The sequence below is a fragment of the Malaclemys terrapin genome, chromosome 7, assembly GCF_027887155.1.
Source record: "Malaclemys terrapin pileata isolate rMalTer1 chromosome 7, rMalTer1.hap1, whole genome shotgun sequence".
Lineage (NCBI taxonomy): Eukaryota > Metazoa > Chordata > Testudines > Emydidae > Malaclemys > Malaclemys terrapin.
The window spans coordinates 38,818,233-38,841,176 of NC_071511.1; the positions used below are offsets into that span (position 1 = coordinate 38,818,233).

Sequence of the window (22,944 nt, forward strand, 5' to 3'; positions counted from 1 at the left end):
TATTTATGTTCTAATCTATTTGTTACAATAATCTTAGGTGTTACTTAGAACAGTAGTAGACACAAAGGATAAAATTCAGACAGAAATGTTATTATTAAGGTGATTGTGTCCCTTTAAACCTTACTGCGTTTTGGATCTTTCACCAAAACTGCAAAAATAGTAAGAACCCATTTTAGCTGTAAATTTCATAATAAGGCAGTGGTGGTGGAACAGTTTTTATAGTGGGGGTGCTGAGAGCTATAGAACCAAACATTATATATGAAGGAAACCACTTCAAGCCAGGGGGTGCTGCTGCACCCTGAGCTTTCAAACTTCTAATCTTTGACTACATGTGGAATGAAAGGTACTAGTTGGAAGGATTCCTTTCAATACCTTTCTTGTTCTTATCAGTAATCTCTACTGTTTTCCTTCCCTGAACAATTGGACCATGTCTTCTTGTCTTGTCTGTCTTTAGACTGTGAGCTGTTTGGGACAAGAAGCATGGCTTGCTCTTTTTATAAAATACTCTGTAAATGTATGGCTTTACATAGGTAATTTTCAAGTAAGTTTCTAAAATTTATGTGGACAATCCAGACACATTTAACCACTATAATGTTGAAAGTCTGCAGATCTCAATACTAACAGTATCCCATTAAAGAAATTCTCCTTTTCTAGTGGACATAACATTCTGCATAGTATAATATTAACTTTTGCAAAATGCATCTCTGATTTTATTTATTTTTATCACTTCTGTAGGTCTCACATATGAAATAAACTTTGAGGGATATGCAAGATAGTAACGGACTAAACGTTGTGGCTAGCCCATTTTTGCTGATAGCTGTATGTTTTTAAAATATCTAATATTCTGAACCGAATCAATACCAGGTTTCTGTTACCTTCCCTCAATTTGGACTTGTTTCTCCAGTTAATAACCTTACTAAAAGTGTGTTCCCGAAAGGGATGAGCATCTGCAATGCCAATGTCTTGAAAGTTACTGAAAAATTAAAAGCAAACTGTACTTTCAATATCAAATTATTCATAATATCCTCTGCACTATCAAAAAGAGAGAGAAAAATGAACACTTTTTTTTTGCTAAAGGCTTAATAGAGGATTCAGGTTTTTTTTCCTTCAAATTTAGCACAGAGATTTGTATTTAGAGGCTTTTAACCATCACTTTTATACAGCCACATAGTATATTCATTGGCAATTATAATTCTATAATTTTGTCAATATGATTTTTGACTGTGTTGCGGGGGGAGGGGGGAGGTGAGGGCGGTATTGGGTGCTCAGGCCCATAAACAACATGCCAGGAGGCAGATGAAGTGGCACTTTTAGTAATCTAATGAGAATAAAGAGGTAAGAAAAAGATGGGCCCCATGGAGTCATATGGATAGAGAGGAGAGATGAAAGTTGTGACACTAGAGAAGTGTGGTGGAGGTGGGAAGGTCTATGCTATGATACAGGGAAAGTTCTACTGAAGATAAATTTTCCAGAACTAAAAATTGATAAGTAATTGTTCCCTGCTAGGTTTTCTTATTCAAATTTAAGAAGTCAGCTGTTTTTTTTTTTAATGGACTTAGGCAAAATTTTATTCTTTTCATGTTTTGTTTGCACATGATTCTAGACTGCAGTGGTTCTCAGACTTTTTTTTTGTGGACCACTTGAAAATTGCTGAGGGTCTTGGCGGACCACTTAATGATCTTTCCAAATGTTGTTTGTACCATTAGCTAACTATTGTAATGTGCTTTGGATAAAAGTCTATATAAAAAACACCCTAATTATAATTAACGTTCTTTTGTTCTACAAATAAAAGCACACAACTCATATTTTAATACCAGTAGTCTTGCCTTTCTAATGCGATGGATGTGCCCTCTATCCCCTGCCATGGCAGCCCCCATGCTGGGGCTGGGAAGGAGCAAGGTCTCTCCCTCTCTCCTTGACTGCAGCAGCCCCGGAGCTGGGGCTGGGAAGGAGGGCTGCCTCTCCCTGGCAGCCACAGCTCTGGAGCTGGAGAAAGTCGCCTCATTCTCTGGCTGCTGCAGTCCTGCACGTCCCAAATTCCCCCCACCCTCTCTTCTCACCCCGCTGCCCCTTCCCATCTATCTCCTATTTCCCCCAAGGCCACCACCTCACCTTATATGTGTGTCTTCTCCAGGATCCAGGCACCTAATTAGTGGAGCCACGCCTGTGCGACTCCACAAATTAGGTGGCCCTTCATTCTCTCGTGTGCGGCCACCCAGGCGCACACCTTGGAGGGAATTATCCGTGGACCACCTGAATGGAACTCATGGACCACTGGTGGTCCACAGATCACAGTTTGAGAACCTCTGTTCTAGAGGATGAGAATCCGTTTCTTCATTTTAAACCAGTGTACTTAGTTGTTTTCAGATATTTTCCTTCTTCCTGTGAAATCAACGGGGGCAGGACTGGACTCTGACTCTTCCATTGAAAATACATACTAGAGGCTTTAAAAAGTAAATATTTACAACAGAAAGCGTTTTCCTTCCCACTCCTTCCCTTAATGCTTTAAAAACTTTAGGTTAGTTTTTATAGTCTTTGACATTATTTAGGCAGGGAGTGGGAGAGCAGAGAGATTTATTAGTGAAGTCAGGGGAAACTACTCCCCAAACATATGTTTGTTGTTAAGCCTGTATACATGTGTCTGAGATTTCGCTTGCTGCCACCACCCTGCTTTGATCAGGATTGTAAATGATATTTTAAAATAAAAGGATTCTTGTAATGGGATCATTCTGCTTTCTGAAAAATCAATAGGAATTGTTAACAGCCTGGACTTTTTACTCTCCTTTTGTTTACTTAGCACTGCTGCCTGCCCTCTTATTAAAAACGGAGCTGTTATCTACAGCTGGCTTGTAAATGAACTCTTCTAATTGATAACCGTCTTAATCATGTTAGTCTTCTCTTTCATACCTCTGTGTTTTATTTATATGTTTTTTAGTTTTGAAGACATTTCTAATATTGAGTTAAAAGTGAAACGTTAACAGTTTTTTTTTCATAGTAGTTCTGTTGGATGGACTGTATTAATTTGTGTGTATCTAGAAATATTATTTTACAGTGCTCACAGTTGTGCTAGGCAGGTACATCACAGTACCTATAAAGTACACAGGTCCCTTCCACAAGGAATTTGCAGATAAAATCTGGGAATTTTCAATCTTACCTTTTAAAGGAATATAAGAATTGCCATACCGGGTCAGACCAGAGGGCCATCTATCCAGGTGCAAGAAACTCTGCCGAAGGCAGTTAAGGAAAGTTTCTTTCCTAATCCCCATACACTAAATGTTGGCTTGTGCTCTGAAGATTTATATCAGTGTATATTTATGAAAGTAACCGCCAAAGAGGGAAATACAAAAATTCAGATCTGATTATACAACTGTGCATATTCTCAGTATTAATTGGTAGATGACATTTTTAAAAAATATATCTTTGATAGAATAAAAATGTCTTGGTGGCTTCCCATCTTTGGATGTGTTCCTCTTTCACTTGAACAAGTGTGAATTAGGGGTCTAATTCTGTTGATGTCAATGGAGTTACACTGATGTGAAACTTCTGTAAACGATTGGACCTATTACCTTTTTCCCCCTCTTCAAACAAATTGCATCTTTTAATGTTTTTATGTTGTGGTTGACTGGGATGGGAGGAAGTAAAATCACAAGGGCCACAAAAAGCAATCCAGTGTGAACTTAATTTTGAAGAGTTCAGAGGGCAGCAAACATTTGACTTCCTTGGTTCTGTTCTCCAGTTCCTTTTTGATTTTTTTTTTTTTCAGTCATAAAGTATTTCGCTCTTTTGCAGAACCTGACACTTGCATAAATGCCCAACTGGCAAGATGACGGACTGTTTAGATACTAGGTTGCTTGTTTGGTTGTATGACTTTTAAAAGATCACAGGAAAAAGGATAAAAGAAGAGAGGGTTTGGGAAAGAGTGGTGAGAGAAAGGGGGAGGGAGAGACAGACAGGATCATTGTCAAGTTTCACCCAAAGCATAGATGTGCATATCACTTCCCCTAGTACTGAAATGCAGTCACATCTGGACTTGATGCGTGGAAGGATGATCTTGTGGGTAAAGTACAGGAATGGGATTCAGGAGACCTTGGGTCTATTTCAGTTCTGCCACAGACTTGGTTTGCTATTGGGCAAGTAAGTCACTTAACTTTTCTGTACCTCAAATTCTCCATCTGTAAAATGAAGATAATTATAGTTGCCTACCTCACAGGGATGGAACTAAGATTCCCTGAGCAGAGGCATCTTGAAGTAAAAGGCATGTGTCCTCATGATTGTGTTCAGCTTAATAAAATGGTGGCTGTTCCCTGTTGTTAATATATAATTGAAGCCAGCCTTATTTATTCTATATGTGATGCTATAATGTTTCTGAAAGCGATGTTTCCTTTTCCCTGTCTTACAGTAGTTTATATGGTGGTGTTTGTTGTTTATATGATAGGGAGTTACAGATTTGTTATCTAATGACAAAGCAACTTCTCACCTTTTATAAACATAATTTTATGAAACTGTTAGAAAACCTGGCTCTTTTATATTACAGGATCCTGCCAGGAATGGAGACTCCATTGGATGTTTTGTCAAGAGCAGCATCTCTAGTACATGCTGATGATGAGAAACGTAAGTCTAAAATTTAATTCTGTGCTTCATCTCTGCCATTATTTTGGTGCAGTCAATTTACTTTTACATACTGGATCTCAGTTTAGGTGTTGGATTAATTAGTCTTTCTTAGTTTGCTGTATCTAAGGTTTATAGAGGGAAAATTTCAAAAGTGCCACTGGAATTTAAGTGTACAAATGGGACTTGTGCTCCGAAATCCCTTAGGCACTCTTCATGAGCGCCTTCATAGTATCCTACAAGGAAAAACCGAACAATGCATTTTTAACATCTGGTGTCCAAGAAACCAAACATTCCTGATTTTTGGTATGTGCTCCAGGATTCAGAGAGCATGTACCTCTTTCTGCTCTTGGGTAGGAAATTGACATGGAGTCCTTGACAAACTAAGGACTCTTTTATCTCTGATGTATATTAGGTCCATCCCCTAAGAAGCGCACAGGTACTCAGCCAATGAAGATGGGCCACAAAACTTCCTTTTCAGTGTTTAAAAACCACTTATCACTATTATACTTGATATCTGCCAATATTCACTGCTTATTGCTTTAAGATAAAAGTCAAAAGCCTTTTTTGTAATGTAGTGAAATAACATGTTTTATCCCCTCTGCAATTTACCTTTTATATCAAATTGACTCTTCTTAAAAGCACTTCAAAATTCAAGCAAATGATAGTGGTTGACAAAAAGCAGAGAGATTATCTCTGTTAAGCTTGGGAGAGCTATAAAAAGTGTACAGTGACCTATTCCACAATACATTGATTTGACTGCATTTAATTTGGAATTTTGTGTTGTAGGTTAAGTATAAATAAGTGGTTTCTTCTCTGAAGATCATGCTACCTGAAGTAGGGACCCATTATCAATTGGATGCTTGACATAGGGGTGCATTTGAGATTCTGCTAGGTACATATGGGTTTTTCGTAAAACTTGTTTGTTAGAAAAGATGACAGCACAACTGACATTGTTTAGTGTGATTGATCATTTGTCAAGCTCAGTGCTTTGCATCTTTTCCATATCCTCATCCTGTGTTACAACTGGTGGGGAAAAAAAATTCAGTACACCCTACCATAGAAAGGGATGGTGTACGTGACCCTCAGGTTAAGAACTCGTGGTCTAGAAAACTTCATACTTACTGTTTGTAAAATAAATGTAAAAAAATCTTTTGCCTAGCAATGAAAACAGAAAGGTAGACAAAGAACGCAAAGGAGGTGCAGTATGTGTATTTAGACTTAGGGAACCATTAAATGATGATTTTTGTGGGTGGTTTTTTTTTTTTTTTTTTTTTTAATATGCTTCCAGAAAGTATTCCACTTTCAAGCAAAGTGAGCTTGATATAACTATTAAAAAGGTATGTGTTAATATGCGTTAGGATGCAAGTAAACAAAAGCAAAATAATTAACAGTCTAAAGCAATTTTTCATATGTGTGAAGAACACAAAACTGGCAACTTGCATCAAAAATGATTTGGCTCCCTAATGAGGGGATGAGAGGAAGATGGAAATACATGAAAGAAGAAATAGCACATAAATGTCTCCCCTAACTTTCTCGTTTGTTTTCATAGAATATAACATGTTTTAAAATATACACATGTAAATTGTGCCTCACTAATATTTCGTAGCCTTCATCTTGTCCCTTGACAGTCATATTTTGACATTCCATAAATTCAGCCGTGTTTCTACAGAAATGGACTTCAATGTTCTATAGAGGAATATTTAACCCTATTCTGTACACATTGGACAATACCTTCAGCTGTCTTAAATTAGCAGTGTAACTCCCTTGAAGTTAAGGATCTGGTCCAGAAACTTAGTTTGGACGTATGAAACCTCTTCTTAGCAGTATAGGTGTTTTTATAATCCTGACCTCATCCTCATTTAATTAATTATATTATTTATGAAATAAGCAATGGAACACATGTACAGAAATAGCTAATTCAAAGACTCTCAAATTTGAAATATGGATTTTTACTATAAAAGCTACGTTGTTACTGAAGCAATGTACTTTTTGTGTCTGTTAATGATAAATTCTGATCATGGCTCCTGAAACTCTGCAATCCTTTAAAGCTAGTTTCTTCACAAAAGGTAAAATAATTTTCAGTGAACTCTGCTTTGCTGATAACATGTTAACTCTCATAATTCTGTGTCTTCAAAATGTGAAGTCAGTTGCAGAATTCCAAGACCTAATTTTGACCTTTGTGCCTATGTATCTAATGTCGAAGGATCATACTGTGACCCATTAGAATGTTTCCAGAAATGAAGAATCCACACACATGAGCCTCTGTAGTTGATGACTTGGGTTTGTTTTGTGATGTGGATTCACTAAAGGGGTTGTCATAAAGTATATTGACATCACACACACAAATATAGGCTGCATTATTTAGCCATAAGCACTTGATTTTCTTTTGACGGCTTCTTTAACATGGGTACCTGATGTTAACACCATAAAGGATGTCAGTTGCTAATCGTAGGTGGCTGTGTTGCCATTCACACAGGGAAGATTAAAAATAGAATCATAAAGGGTAGCATGACTGGGTTTAGAAGGGAATGTTGAATATGCCAAGTAGTAGCCGCACTGTGTAGAACAGATTGTTCTCCCCACTGGTTTAGTAACTTTGTTTTTAGTAGAGCATGTGGTGGTATTACAGTAGAACCTCAGAGTTACAAACACTAAGGGAATGGAGGTTGTTCGTAATTCTGAAATGTTCATGAGTCTGAACAAATCATTATGGTGGTTCTTTCAAGAATTTACAACTGAACATTGACATAATACAGCTTTGAAATTTTACTAGGTAGAAGAAAAATGCTGCTTTCCCTTTATTTATTTTTTTAGTAGTTTGTTTAACAATACTGTACTGAATTTGCTTTTTATTTTTTTTCCCTTCGGTCTCTGCTGCTGCCTGATTGCATACTTCCAGTTTAAAATGAGGTGTGTGGTCAATTCGTAACTCTGGTGTTCGTAACTCTGAGGTTTTACTGTACAATGTGAGACTGGTCAGCATCTGACCATTGCTCCTAATGCTGACCACAGACACCAGCCTAAGCAGATGCTGACAAGAGAATCTGATGTTCTAGATTTTAAATTGCTTTTGTGTGTAGCTGGCGGTCTATAACAAGTCCTGCTGCCAAATCACAGAATGCTCAGAGCCCTCATTATGACATCAAGTTGTGAGATGAATAAAACTTTTCTTTTTCTGTCTTTTAATTGTATTTTTATTGCATTAATCCGCATATTTTTCTTTTGAAAAGTGAAGGCTGGTTCTCTCTGTTAACTGAAACAAAGCTTTACCAATTCTAATCAGGTCATTAATTACAATTGAAAATAAAATCACTGCCAATATGCAGCTCAGAAGGCTTGGGGATTTGGGGTGTTCACAAATGGTCAAGATCACGCAAACTCAGTATCACAGAAGTTTGGTCTAATGTCTTTGTCTTAGGATGTGAAACTATATAGTTTAACAAATTGTTGGGTCTTAGTATATAATATTAATTTATCTTGATTCTTCATTTCCTTACATTACAAAGATAAAACTTTTTTTAATCTACCCCATCTTATTGGGATGCCTTCTTGGGCCAATACCATTTGTCCTTGCCAAAAAATACTTAAACAGTGTAACTTTCAAAAACATCAGGTACATCAAAGAAATTAGGCGGTAGTTCTTGCCTACTAGTGGAGTATTAAACAGGAGCAAGAATCTTGAGAAAATTATCTCAACAATGTTTTTGAGTTAGTTGGTTGATCTTCTGAAGTAACTTGCACACTTGTAGAAAGTGCAGAAGCTTTAACGCAGTTTTCATTGGATGCTGTTGTATGAACTCTTTTAATAATGTGAATTCCTTGATGTTTTAGTTATATCTATGTTGGTTCAACACCTACTTAAGCAGATGCTGTGGTTTGGATTTTAAACTCTGTGGTGCCGGAATCTTGGGCTGGATTTAGGTAAGAAGTCTAAAGTGACGTTACTTACACTTTGGCTTCTTCAGTGTTCCTTGCACTAATTTACGTTCTCTTAGGGTATCAATTAGAAGTATTGAGTTTTACACCCCTTTTACAACATATCATTTGCTTCACGTCTGAATTTGACCCACTGTGTGAAAGGAAGTCTTAGTGGGTGTAACTTGCATGTCAAGGGACCAAAGGAGGAGAGTGTACCAAGAAAAAACTTTTAGTAGGATGGCGTAAGTAGTTCTAACGATCCACTTTAACTTACGTGTTCACCTCGTTTTTCTGTCCGTAATTTACTCAGGCTTCCTTAAATATTGCTAAAAGGGTGGTGTTAGGTCTAAGTTAATCTGAGTGTGAGGAATTACACCACTGAACATACTCTGAATTTGGCCCCTTATCTTCATGCTTGTCAGTAAAGTGCCTAACTTATTCCTGGTGCTCCACAAAAAATAAACGATATTGCGGTTGGTTAACACATGTACACTGCACCAGTGCTCTGTAGTGAATATGTATACATAATGAAAAATCTGTAGTGTGTTTGTTACAGTGAAGATTGGCTCTGAATGGAATCTTTTTATTTTGTCTTTGTCGTAACTATAAAGGGAAGGGTGTAACAGCCCTCCTGTGTACAGTACTATAAAATCCCTCCTGGCCAGAAACTCCAAAATCCTTTTCCCTGTAAAGGGTTAAGAAGCTCAGGTAACCTGGCTGGCATCTGACCCAAAGGACCAATAAGGGGGCAAGATACTTTCAAATCTTGGGGAGGGGGGCTTTTGTTTGTGCTCTTTGTTTGGGAGTTCGTTCGCTCTTGGGACTGAGAGGGACCAGACATCAATCCAGGTTCTCCCGATCTTTCTAAACAAGTCTCTCATATTTCAAACTTGTAAGTAAAAAGCCAGGCAAGGCATCTTAGTTTTACTTTGTTTTCTCAACTTGTAAATGTACCTTTTACTAGAGTGTTTATCTCTGTTTGCTGTACTTTGAACCTGAGACTAGAGGGGGGTCCTCTGAGCGCTTTAAGTTTGATTACCTTGTAAAGTTATTTTCCATACTGATTTTACAGAGATGATTTTTACCTTTTTTCTTTAATTAAAAGCCTTCTTTTTAAGAACCTGATTGATTTTTCCTTATTTTTAGATCCAAGGGGGTTGGATCTGTATTCACCAGGAGTTGGTGGGAGAAAGAAGGGGGGATGGTTAATTTCTCCTTGTTTTAAGATCCAAGGGAGTTGGATCTGTATTCACCAGGGAATTGGTGAAAGGTTTCTCAAGGCTTCCCAGGGAAGGGAATTAGCTTTGGGAATGGTGGCAGCGGACCAGATCTAAGCTGGTAGTTAAGCTTAGAAGTCTTCATGCAGGCCCCCACATTTGTACCCTAAAGTTCAAAGTGGGGAAGCAGCCTTGACAGTCTTAAATCAAGGTTTCTAGTTATTCATAGGCTGACTAAATCACTGCATTTTTGTTTGTTAAAATTATTTTTTACAATGTATCTACTAGCTCACGGCTACTTTACTGCTGGTTCATTGGTGTAGAGTCTAATAGGTTCCTTTTTTCATTTTTGTTTTGTGTCGTTGACAAATGAACTACATCACATTTAGTTTCCCATTTCCCAATTTTGAACAGGGATTCCAAATGTGTTATCTCTCCTGAAACATATTCTTGCCAGAAATTGATTATTTAATTTTGCTTTAGTGCTGGAATAGAATTGTGTGTAACTGACAAATACTGGCTTTTATCCTCAAGATTTAATTTTGCTTACAAATGGAGAATAAATGAAATATAGCCCTATAATACTATATAGAAGTGGCAATAACAATTATCGAATAGCTGTTCATTACATGCCAGTGAAGAAATAAACCTGTTCATAAAAGTAATTTTACTGCATATCAATCAGGTACTCTTATCTAATCAGTTTGTTGTATAATCCTGGAAAACAGCTGACTGACCACACACCTGGTATGCCAAATGGGGCAAATAAAATTGTCTGAGGAATTAAAGACACTATTCCTCTTAACTAGACTCATGCAAAATTGCTTGCCTTCAGAGCAGTTTTCCACTATAGGCAATTAAAATTCCTCTGACCTTTTTCTTACTTTCTCCTCTATTTGTTTTTGCAGAGAGAAATATATACATGCCTGTGTGTAATGCAGTGTAATTTTTTTTAAAGCAAAAATATCTTTGACTTTTTATGCCTCTACTTCAGGCATAATCAAGGTCAAATTATTGGAGCTTTCCCATCCCATCTATATCTGTCTATCATCATTTTTATTTCTTTTTCATTTAAGAACCATATACAGGTTCTGAGGCCTCTGGCACATTTAAAATTACAAATCAACATTTCAACTAGCTTGATGCTTTTATCAAGCAGAAATAGATCTTCATACAGCTTCCCACAGCTCTCCTTAATGGCCAGATGAAACAAATATTAAAATACTGTTTTTCCAGATGTGTGCAACTCACTTTACTTGTTTGCTGTAGTGGAAAAATACTTTACAAGAAATGAGTTTTGTGAGGATACTGATCTTCATATCTGCAAGGGAAAGCAATTGCTACAGCTGTTCAATTCTTTTTGGGGACCTGGTGTGGTAGAGAGTGTCAGTTCTGGTGTCAGTACAAAATGAGCTCTGTTTGGCTCTGACTGCTGTGTAATAACCATTCTGCAGGAAGGTTAATGCATTTAAGTCCTCCCCCCGCCACAGGGAAAAGATTTTATTTAATGACATTTTGGGTGATTTACAATAAACCAAGAACATGTTTTTGCTTAGTACGGAAATTCAGCTCCATGGGAAGTTTAACCATGTTAAAAATGGTTTTTATTTCCTAACCTTTCGTTAGCATTTGGTCCATCAGTTACAATCTAAGATGCAACACAAGGAAGGATGAGCAGGAAAGTTATCAGTGCACTATAGACCTGATCCTTATTTATAGTGAGGCCCTTTAATACCACTGTACACCCATTTTAAAACCTCTTTAGACCGCTAGAGTGATGTAAAGGGGATTTAGTGTAATGAGAATTGGGGCCTATATTGAACTAGTAAAATAGTTTAAAAGAACTATTGCATGTAGTTGTTTAGATTTCCCAGGATTGTTGTTAGTGTCCTTAAACAAATCTGACTGACTCTTTTGCAGTTGCACCTATGTCAATAAAGTTGAACTTTATAGTGATGTGTTTGCACTGTACTTTGTTTGCAGTACTTTTAAGTGTCAACCCTTTTTGACATCATATGGTGCCAGTTACTTTAACAGCTACTAGTTTAAATCATTCTGACATGCAAAATGCTTCTTGCTATCAAAGCATATTTATTAAACAAATATACCTGAGTCATGAAAATGATGAATTGTGGAGGGATAAATGACCACGGTAATTGTATTTGCAAATATTACCACTGTGGCGTAAGCACAGTGGTATATAGATCTCTTTTACAGTGGATTGGGGGAGGGGGATGACAGTAGCTAAATAAAATAGGCGTTTATACTATAAACAGAAATTCTCTTCTAGAAGCCATAATAATTAAGGCAGAGGGCACAGAGATGCATCTCCTACTGAATTCATTGTTGACTTATCTGTACTCCAAGTCCTTTATTCCACTTGAAAGAAAACAATAAGATGATGTCATTACCAACCAATCACCTTGCAGTCTTGTCGCTAATCACTGTGGTTGCCAAAGGCGAGGGAAAAAGGACGCTGAAAGTCGGTGTTGCTTTTGAGCAGCTGTTCAGTGCTGGAAGTAGGCTGTGTAAGAATTTCAACAATAATTGCAACAGAGTGAGCTTTTCTATTTTTGAGTGTTTCAGAGATGAGGCTTATTGAAATAGCTGTGTATGCATGTTCGCTTGCAATCTTTTTGTCGTTATTGTAGTAGAAACATTATCAAATATAATTGTGTTTTATTACTATGTTGTAACTGATTTTGCAAATTAGGTTCCGTGCAATAAAATGACTCAGTAGTACTGGTTATGCAAATGAACCTGTTTTTAAAAAAAAAAAAAAAAAAAAAAAACCTAACCAAACCAAAAAAAAAACCTTGAACCTGGTAGTTATTGCTCCTTTGCTAACTTTTCATTTTGAAGTGTAATGTTTATGGAATTATCGGTGTGAAATTGCTGTAGTTTATAATAAGAAAGAACTTGCAGGCAGGCAGCTTCACAAAACGATTTCACTAGCTGGACATTCCAAGTCACCTGTTTGATTTTCAGTATAACAATGAAACATTTAGACAGCATCCTGTACTTTTTCCATCACATTTTTTTTTCTCAGATCACTTCTTTTTAGTGGTAGAACCACACATTAACGTGACTAAATTGTGTTGGAAAGCAATTATCTTTTAATTATTCATAGAAAATTTTTAGTCATTTGCTTTTTTCATTTCATCTATTTTGCTAAAACTGAAATATTAGTGAGTCTAAGAGCTGGTCCATGTACAGTGCTGGACTGATTTAAATAAAATGGCTTGGAAAACACTTTAGTTAAATTGGTGCAATGCCATAGTGTGGACACACTCTTAAATCGGTTTAAGAGTGTTTTAAATATGCTCAGTGTTTTGGGGCTTGTCTATACAGCATGGAAAAGCACTCCAGAGAGGTGTGCACTAATGTCTGAGCAGATGCTCCCTAAAAGGTACCTAGTTCGCATTAACCTAATTGTATGTGAACTGCGTTGGGTACTTTTTTGGAATGTACCCATTGCAGTTATAGCGCAACATGTTAGAATACTTTAAAAAACACGCCCCTCTAGGGCTCTTTACCAGTGCCGTGCGGGCAAGCTCTTGGTTTGCAAGTGACTTGAGTGAAGCTGATTTTAAAAGTGTCCACAATAGGGGTTAGATTTAACTAAATAAGTTAAACTAGTTCAAAAAAGATCCCTCAAGGTTACTTTTAAGATGATCTTTTCCTTTATATAAAAAAAAAAAATTAAAAAAAGCGCACATATGCTTAAGGAAAATTAGTACAATATTACAGTGAAGGAATAAAATAGAATTTTGTTACAGAGTTGGTGTTTATTCTCTCCTTGACACGCTTACGCAACTCCCAGTAGAATCAGTGGGAGTTATACATGTGTGAATTAAGGAGGACAAGTGCTCCACCTCACTGTATTATTTGATATGGGATTAGTAAAATTTCCCACAGAATAAGAATTTGTAACTTGCTATCTGTAATTTTTATTTTGCAAATACATGAACAAAGTAGCAAAACTTGCAATAAGGAAATAAATGGAAAGAATTGCAGACATACTTTATAGCTGAAAAAGGTTACTTCAGTTTTCTGTCTCCTAAAATGTGCTTATCTGGTTTTATTGTTCTATATAGTTCTTCAATTAAAGAGAAAACTTGGAGTTGTTTATGCAAATAGGTGCTCTAGTATACGTTTCTTTATTAAATGTGCAGGGTTTTTTCTTGTTGATAGCATTTACACTTGAATATTTGCCTCATGCTAAATTCCTCATCTCCTGCAGCTAATAATGCTCTTTTAAAAAGCAGTAACTTTCAACGCACCACAGTCTTTGTGCATTTTGTTTGGGCATTGTCCCTCCAGTATGAATATGATTAAGATTTATTTGAGGCTAGAGGCCTCAGCTGATATCAGGACCCATTGTGTTTAGTGCTGTACAGCAAGGAGAGATAGTCTCTGCTCGAAAGAGATTGCAGTCTAAATAGACAAGATGGAGATAGAATAGGAGGGGAGGTGAAGTGACTTGGCCAATGTCACACAGCAAGTTAGTGGCAGAGCTGGAAGTAGTACCTACAGTCTTCTACCTCCCAGTCCAGGGCCCTATCCAATAGATCACTCTACTTCACAAAGTGGTAATATCATGTGAGCAGTCTACTTCCACAGCCAGTTTTAAACCTCTGACTTATGTCTGTTTTCAGGGCAGCCTGCGGTGCTGGGATGCCACAGCCATAGTGATTGTGAGGGATAAAGTTGGACAGTGTTCACCTCTGTCATGGTGGTAGGGTAGCCCCAGTTCCTTCAGGACATTCAAAACTAGAGATTCTGCCTTTTCTTTGGGCCTCTGTGAGCTGAGTCAAGTAGTAAACATCATTAGGATGTTCCTCCTGAGCCTGTGAGAGAACCATCCAAGAAATGCCTTACTTAAAACTATATTGTTTAGTTGCCATCTTTTCATCCAGAGAGCTACAAGCTCAGTCACGCAGGGGACCTTCACATTCCATCATTATAAGGTGCTGATTAAACCAGAGTCACATTTTCTTCCAGTCTTTATGAACCAAGTAGTCTCTCTCTTTCCATTTTGCTTTCTTGAAAGAATGAGAAGGATAAACTTGTACACACTCCTGCCTGTGAAACAACCAGGGTGGATTTGATATGGGGTTAGTGATTTAAATAATTAAATCACTAGTCAGGAAGACTAGAATTAATCATGGATTTCTACATAAAAGTGAAAAGAACAGGAGTACTTGTGGCACCTTAGAGACTAACAAATTTATTAGAGCATAAGCTTTCGTGGACTACAGCCCACTTCTTCGGATGCATCATATAAAAGTGTATTCTTGTTGGTTGGTAGAATCTTAATACATATTTTTCACAATTCAGAGATAGATGTAGGTTTCATTTTTAGAAGGTAGTACACCTTACATCCAAACAAGTCCAGGCGTTTGGCCTCCTTTGACTTATACATTTTTAAGAGATTTATTTTGAAAACTTTTCAGATGAGTTTTACAGCTATATCAGAAAATGAATGATTGTTTGGTTATTTCATTTACCAAAGGTAATTGAAGCAGATATTTATGAAATCATTGGGAGGTGAACTTCTCTCCAATTCAAAAGGTTAATCATTAATATTTGGAGGATTTTCTTGCCATGCTGTGTTAGGAGGAGAACATCACGAGACAGACATTTAAATTGTTTTATTTAACTAAAACAACAACGTTATGTATTCTGGATATTTTTCTTCAACGGCAAACGTATAATATTTTAACAAAACAAGCATGAATTTTTGAATTTACTTAAGCATTCAAGTTTTTTAAAATCAGGTTTGTTTTTGTTAAAATTGTTTTTAACTAAAATAGTTAAAAGAAATATTAAAAAAAAAAAAAATTAAATCAACTGTGTCAGCCAGGTCAACATGAGAAACTTAAAATATTGGTTTCTGCAGCTAACTCAGTTGTCTTCACCTTCATTTTCCTGTTTGTTCATAATCTGGAAAAGAAAAACAAGCTCCCTGCTTTTTCAGGTCCCAAACGATTTCTCAATTTGGAATGAATTAGTCCAAAGGAAGAAAATATTCTTTTTACACCAGCAGAAGAAGCTACTGCTGTTAAAAATGAGAGTATCACTTCAACAGCCTCTGAATCCAAGAGTTTAAGTGACTTCCACCAGTTCACTGGTGTGACTTTCTTTAAAACATCATCAGCAAACATATGTTTCTTGAGTGGTTCTTATTCCCAAACTGGGTCTCTTTTACGGCCTGCTGCCATTATAGGTTTTCCCTTCTAGTGAGAGAATGGTATGGTAGATCTGAAATCAATGAAGGCTACACTCAGAAAGACCTCAAGACATCTGGAATATGCCGCTCAAACAGTTTCACTTTTGTTTCTACTGCCTGTCCCTTCCTTCTCTCACTTATCTCCAGACTTCTTCTCCTTGTCCAGATCTATTCCGCCTCCAACAAACTTCTGTTCATTGAACTTTTTGAAACTTTGCATTTTTAAAGAGAGGGAAGGGATTGACTCTGTACACAAATTTGCAGAGGGACAACAGGATTGAGGTCTGTTATTTCTCACCTCTATATATTATTTATTTGTTTATTTTAAAACATTTTTGCTGTTAACAAGCATGTTCTCTCTGGAGAGACAGATCCACAGTTTGAGAACTGCAAAACTAAGCGTCTCTGATGGTATATTCCAGACCAGGGGTCTCAAACACGTGACCCGTGGATTTGTTTCCTGCGATTGCCAAGCTCCCCTCACCTGCCGCCCCCCATCCCTCCCCCCCAGCGCGCCGCATCCCTGCTTCTCTGCCTACCTCTAGGTGCTTCCCACCACCAAACAGCTGTTTGGTGGAGCTTAGCGCTTTCCAGGAGGGAGGTGGGAGGAGCAGGGAGCCACGTGCTCAGGAAAGGAGGTGGAGAAGTCGTGGGGCAGGGGCGGGGATTTGGGAAAGGGGTTGGAGTAGGGGCAGGGAGGGGGCGGAGTTGGGGTGGGGACTTTGGGGAAGGGGTTGGAATGGGGGCTGGGAAGAGGCGGGGTAGGGGCAGGGCCTCATGGAAGGGGTGGAGTGGTGCCAGGACCAGGGGCATTCGGTTTTGGTCAGTGATGCGTCCCTCGGGCCAATGTACTAGTTCTCATGTGGCCCTCGTGGTCATTTGAGTTTGAGATCCCTGTTCTAGACTGAGCATTGAGTCCTTTTGGGTAGATAGAAAGATTAACCTAAATAATCTATAGAGAAGCTCCTGGAACCCCATAAGGATTGGGTCCCTAATCCATGGACTATTGGAACTCATTTATACAACTTTTCTTAAACATTACATGAATATCTTGTCTCATACTATAGAATTAGAATTTATAATTCCTATTCCATGATGAGAGATCTTTGAGCTATAATGTATCTTTTAAAACTATCTGGAGAGGTTTTTTCCCTCAAAAAGCATTGTATCAAAAAAATCCGATTTTTATTTTTTTTAAAAATTATTGATTTTTATCCACCCTAGAAACAACTGCTAAAAAAAATTACCTTTGACCCCGAAGAATAAGAAGTCTGACAATCTGTTTGTCTTGTTTGCTGGTGCTAAAAAGTTTTTATCATCTCTCAGGGGTCTGTGTCCCATTTGGTATGACAATTTCACATTCCTGTCTCCATGAGAGCCCATTCTACTGGAGCAGTCTGCATCATGAACAGTGGATGCACTCAGCAGTCACCCAGGCTTCATTACCTACTTTCACTTACCACTGTACAGTTTGTGTGGCAGCTTCTGCAAATATTGCTGTTGAAAGCCTGGTCCTATTGGCCTGTGGTTCTGTAGCAGTATCTCAGTCTGTATTTGTTTTGTGGAATACTGCTGATGAACTCTTGCCTAGGTTGATAGAAGTGGACAGAGAAATCAGATTAACAAAGATATTCACCCTGCATTCTATAAATGTTTTCACTATGATTCCCATTTCCAGGGTCCTTCAGCAGATTAACTAAGGATTTTTTTTGTTACCAGAACCATAATAATATAGATGATGCATAGATAGGCTGTATGTGTTCTAAATCTTGGTGTCTGTTAGACAGTTCAGTATAATCTAGAGTTTTGAATTCATTTTCTCAGTTTAGAAGGTTGTCACTTATCTAGACAAAAAATGTGCAGTGTTGGAGATCATTCCATCTCCTGAAAAGTAGTAGACTCGCCGTGTGGCATGATATATATTTTTCATAAGAAAAACCAGAACATACGACTGGCCATAGTGGGTCAGACCAAAGGTCCATCTAGCCCAGTATCCTGTCTTCCGACAGTGGCCAATGCCACGTGCCCCAGAGGGAATGAACAGAACAGGTTATCATCAAGTGATCCATCCCCTGTCGCCCATTCCCAGCTTCTGGCAAACAGAGGGTAGGGACGCCATCCCTGCCCATCCTGACTAATAGCCATTGATGGACCTATGCTCCATGAATTTATCTAGTTCTTTTTTTAACACTGTTATAGTCTCGGCCTTCACAACATTCTCTGGCAAGGAGTTCCACAGGCTGACTGTGTGTTGTGTGAAAAATACTTCCTTTTTGTTTGTTTTAAACCTGCTGCCTATTAATTTCATTTGGTGACCTCTAGTTCTTGTGTTATGAGAAGGAGTAAATTACACTTCCTTATCTACTTTCTCCACACTAGTCATGATTTTGTAGAACTGTAGCAAATCCCCGTGTAGTTGTCTCTTTTCCAAGCTGAAAAGTCCCAGTTTTATTAATCTCTCCTAATATGGAAGCTGTTCCATACCCCTAATAATTTTTGTTGCCCTTTTCTGAATCTTTTCCAATTCCAATATCTCTTTTGAGATGAGGCGACCACATCTGCACACACTATTCAAGACGTAGGCGTACCATGGATTTATATAGAGGCAATATGATATTTTCTGTCTTATTATCTATCCCTTTCTTAATTATTCACAATATTCTGTTCATTTTTTTTGACTGCCGCTGCACATTGAGTGGATGTTTTCAGAGAACTATCCACAATGACTCCAAGAGCTCTTGCTTGAGTGGTAACAGCTATTTTAGACCCCATCATTTTATATGAATAGTTGGGATTGTGTTTTCCAATGTGTACTTTGCATTTATCAACATTGAATTTCATTTGCCATTTTGTTGCCCAGTCACCCAGTTTTGAGAGCTCCTTTTGTAGCTCTTCGCAGTCTGCTTGGGACTTTACTGTCTTGAGTACTTTTGTATCATCTGCAAATTTTGTCATCTCACTGTTTACCCCCTTTCCCAGATCATTTATGAATATGTTAAATAGGACTGGTCCCAGTACAGACCCTGGGGGACATCACTATTTACCTCTCTCCATTCTGAAAACTGACCAATTATTCCTACCCTTTGTTTCCTATCTTTTAACCAGTTACCAATCCATGAGAGGACCTTCCGTTTTATCCCATGACAGCTTGCTTAGCTTAAGAGCCTTTAGTGAGGGAACTTGTCAAAGGCTTTCTGAAAATCTAAGTACACTATATTCACATGCTTGTTGACCCCCTCAAAGAATTCTAGTAGATTGGTGGTGCATGATTTCCCTTTACAAAAAACATGTTGATTTTTCCCCAACAAATTATGTTCATCTACGTGTCTGACAATTTTGTTCTTTCAAGTTGGTGAATTAATGTGTTAGCAGGAAAGTCTTTCTACTTTCTTCCTATCAGGTTGGTGATTTGTAGAACAAATCTAGGGATTCAGGGAGAGTCAAGTAACTGGCAGAGGCACAGAGAACCGAGAAATTGGGGCTTATGGTATAGTTGAGATATATGCTGGAAAAATAGATGTGGTGTAGGACTGGGATTTGATAATTTGTTTTGTTATTTATTGAAAACAAATCTGTCCTGTGTTCCTTTTGGAACATCTGCTTCCCTTATACTATTTTATTGACCAGTGACAAACTGTGGTAGAGCTTGTTCTAGTCTAGAAAGTTAAGACCAGTATACATGGGTCTTCAGTTTTCTAAATACTTTTTATGCCTGTTAGGCACATTTCTAAAGCATGATTCTGTCTGTCCATATTGATCATCCAAACTCTGTTAGAATCTGGTGCAGGTGGAACCATATTTAAATACGATTTCCAGACTAATAAACTGATTATAAATTAGATTTAAGAAAAAAATGTCTTTACCCTGATATAAAATTATATTAGGGCAGGTTTGTGTCTTCCTTTGAAGCAAATGACAATGGCTAAAGCCAGAAGCAGGATCTTGAACTAGATGGACCATAGATCTATTCCTCAATCCACTGTAAACTGGTTTTAAACTTTCCGTAACCTTGGCGGCCTCATTTCTATCTTGTGTAGTTCAAAGCAATGCCAACTCTATGCAAGGCGATCATGTGTATACAATATAGGGTCTGGCAAATACTGCAAAAAATGTCAGTATATAGTCTGACACACAATATTCTTTTTTCTAAAGCTATGCTTACGCTCCTTTTGAGTTTCTTTTCTGTGAATGTGTGTGATTGAATTTGTGGGAAATTAATTTGAAAGTCATGTGTGATAGTAATTCTGGAAACAAAATTTTAGATTTACACATAAAAATGTTTGCAGTTAAAGTATTTGCAGGATGCCTTAGGGAGCAGAAACAATATTATGTGATTAATCTCAACAGTAACAACTAACCACCAAAGCCCAAATAGCAAATATTCATAGAGCTCTGTTTTATGGTCAGTCCACAGAATTAAAAAAAAGTTGCAAAACATTAAACGTAATTTCAGATACTAAATAACTCACTCTTTTTGCAGAAATTCATGAGCAGAAAAAATAGTCAGGTCATTGAATAAATGAACTGTTGTCAGTTATGCACTGATCTCAGCAAGTAATCTGTATACTGATCTGTGCAAGGCAAAATAAAAACGAAGATATTTTCTGAAGTACTAATTTGGCAAAGGCTAATTGATGAATGGCATTGGCAAGGATTTGCATTTGTAAAACAGCCACAGAAGATGTAATGGGAGCTGGTGAGAGGAAGTTTTACACCGTTCATTATATGACAGTATTAGCCTAAAGTTCCAGCACATAAGGGTTTCCCACAAGTTTTGGGTGAGAGTGGGTAGCAATCCATAACTGGTCTGTGTTTGCCATGGGAGTGGGAGAAGCTGAAAAGAAAGCCCAGTTTAGCTTGTGATATTTTGGGAAAAGACCATAAATAACACCCCATTTCTTGTTCAGAAAATGGATTTGTGTTTTGTGAGTCATCAGTGGTGGTGGTGACCATACTACTTATTTGCAGGGTAGCTTGCACAAAATGGAGAGGCTTTCCTGGAAAGCAAATTCTAAGGGTAGAAAATGAAAGTGTGGTACGCTTTCACAATTTTGTTGGGAAACCCTGTAAGAGGAGTGTTAATACCATGGTATACTTTGATTGATTGATTTTGGCCTGAAAACCTTCACCTTCCATTCCTTAAACTTTTTTTGTAGCAGAGAACTAAAGATTGGAGTTACATTTTCAATTTGTTAAATAGGTTGAAAAATGGGGCAATTGTCCAACTGGTGCCTAGATGTATTTTAATGACACAACACCACTAGTATAATCAATGGATTGATGGTAAAGCCCCCAGAAATTAAGAAGCTTAAACATTTTTCAACTTAATTTTGAACCTCTTTTGAACACTTTTTCAATTGTCTAAAGTCTGTGAACATTTGCATCTTTCAAGATAGCAGATATTTCTACCCAAGCTGTGCCAGCTCTGCAGTCAGGCTATTTAAAGTTGCTGTAATTCACAAAGAAGAATGCCTGCCTTGCAACTTTATTTTATCTTTCCAAATTAGTTTTTCTCCTGATTGATGCTAAAATTTTGTTCGTATTAAGGGGGGGGAAATTTCAATATTGAAATACTCTCTCTTAAATGCCATCTAAATCCACATCACTTAGCGGGAGGGAGCATTGCTGCTTGCTGGAATTTGTTGTCCGATACCAGTCATAGCTGTGAAAGGTGCAGCTGACTGAATACTGTGTTAGTAAACAGATTCACATATGAACAATTGCTTGGAAATTGCAAATGCACAGTTCTCTTAAATTGGTGTATTTCTGGAAGTGCTTTAAATTTTTGCATCAGTGTAGTTTGTTTCATAGGAATACACCTCATGTACATTACAGTATTAAACAAGTATACAGAAGTTATAAGGTATTTAAATTTAATCGGACTCCTACTTTTTAGTGAAATGGGCCAAGTAGTAACTTTGCTTACCCAACTGAGAATACTTTAAGCTTACACTGTGCTTGTGAAATGCAGTGAGCTTTCCAGAACTGTGTTCTTTCCACAGCTTTAGGAACATAGATATTTAGGACAAATTTGGAAGCCTTTTTTTGCATATATGAAAAGTTATTCTGCCTTATTTTGGGGGTGGGGGAGCAATGGGAGGTGAAAATATTTTAAACATCTATAATACCTCAGGTTTTGGGGTATTTTCAGTTTTCTACTGTACCTTTTTTCTTATTTTATTGTTTTTAGTTACTATTTGCAACATTTTTATTAGTGTGTCTGTGGAAAAAATCTTACTATTGCAGAAGGGTGCTGTACAACCTCCCTGTTGATTCCTCTTGAAAGGCTGCTGTTGTATTTACTCAGATTATATCGCCCATGTGCCACAGATTCTGAGGTGTCTCTCTGATTCATTTTCCAGATGGTTTTCTACATGATCTGTGACTTGGCATGTCTTTGGTGTAATATGACTGGATGTTTTGTTTTGTTCAGAAAGGCAAATCTGGATATACCGTTTTCCACAGACAAACTAAGAGACAAACAAGTTAAATCTTACATTTTCTCTCTTTAGGTTGGGGCCCTTAAACTGTTAGATAATTTTTAAAGCTTTCATCAGGGGGGTGTGTGTGTGTGTGTATGTATATATATATATATATGTGTGTATGTATATATATATATATATGTGTGTATGTATATATATATATATATATGTGTATGTATATATATATGTATATGTGTATGTATATATATATATATATATATATATATATATATACAGAGAGAGAGAGAGAGAGAGAAAAAACACACATTAGGCTTGTGGTGAAGGGGGTTGTTGTCTCTAGGACCCCTATTTCATTTGTTGCAGAAGTTGGAAGCGAGTGAGTTCGGGGACTTCAGGAAGAGAAAAGATGGTCTTATGGTTAAGGAGTTGAATGCTGCTCTAGAGAATTGGGATCTATCCTTGTCTGTGGCAGAATTCCTGTGTGAAGTTAGTCAAGTCACTTAGACCACACTTTTCACGGGGT

General features: G+C 37.4%; 1 protein-coding gene across 1 annotated transcript in view; it reads left to right on the plus strand.

Annotated features, from left to right (window-relative positions):
• The window catches only part of VGLL4 (vestigial like family member 4), a 154,380-nt gene that overhangs the window by 5,443 nt on the left and 125,993 nt on the right, over positions 1 to 22,944 (plus strand). The window contains exon 2 of the mRNA XM_054035840.1: positions 4,535 to 4,611. Coding sequence (XP_053891815.1) covers positions 4,548 to 4,611 — 64 coding nt within the window. The 5' untranslated portion in view covers positions 4,535 to 4,547. The remainder of the gene's footprint in view (positions 1 to 4,534; positions 4,612 to 22,944) is intronic.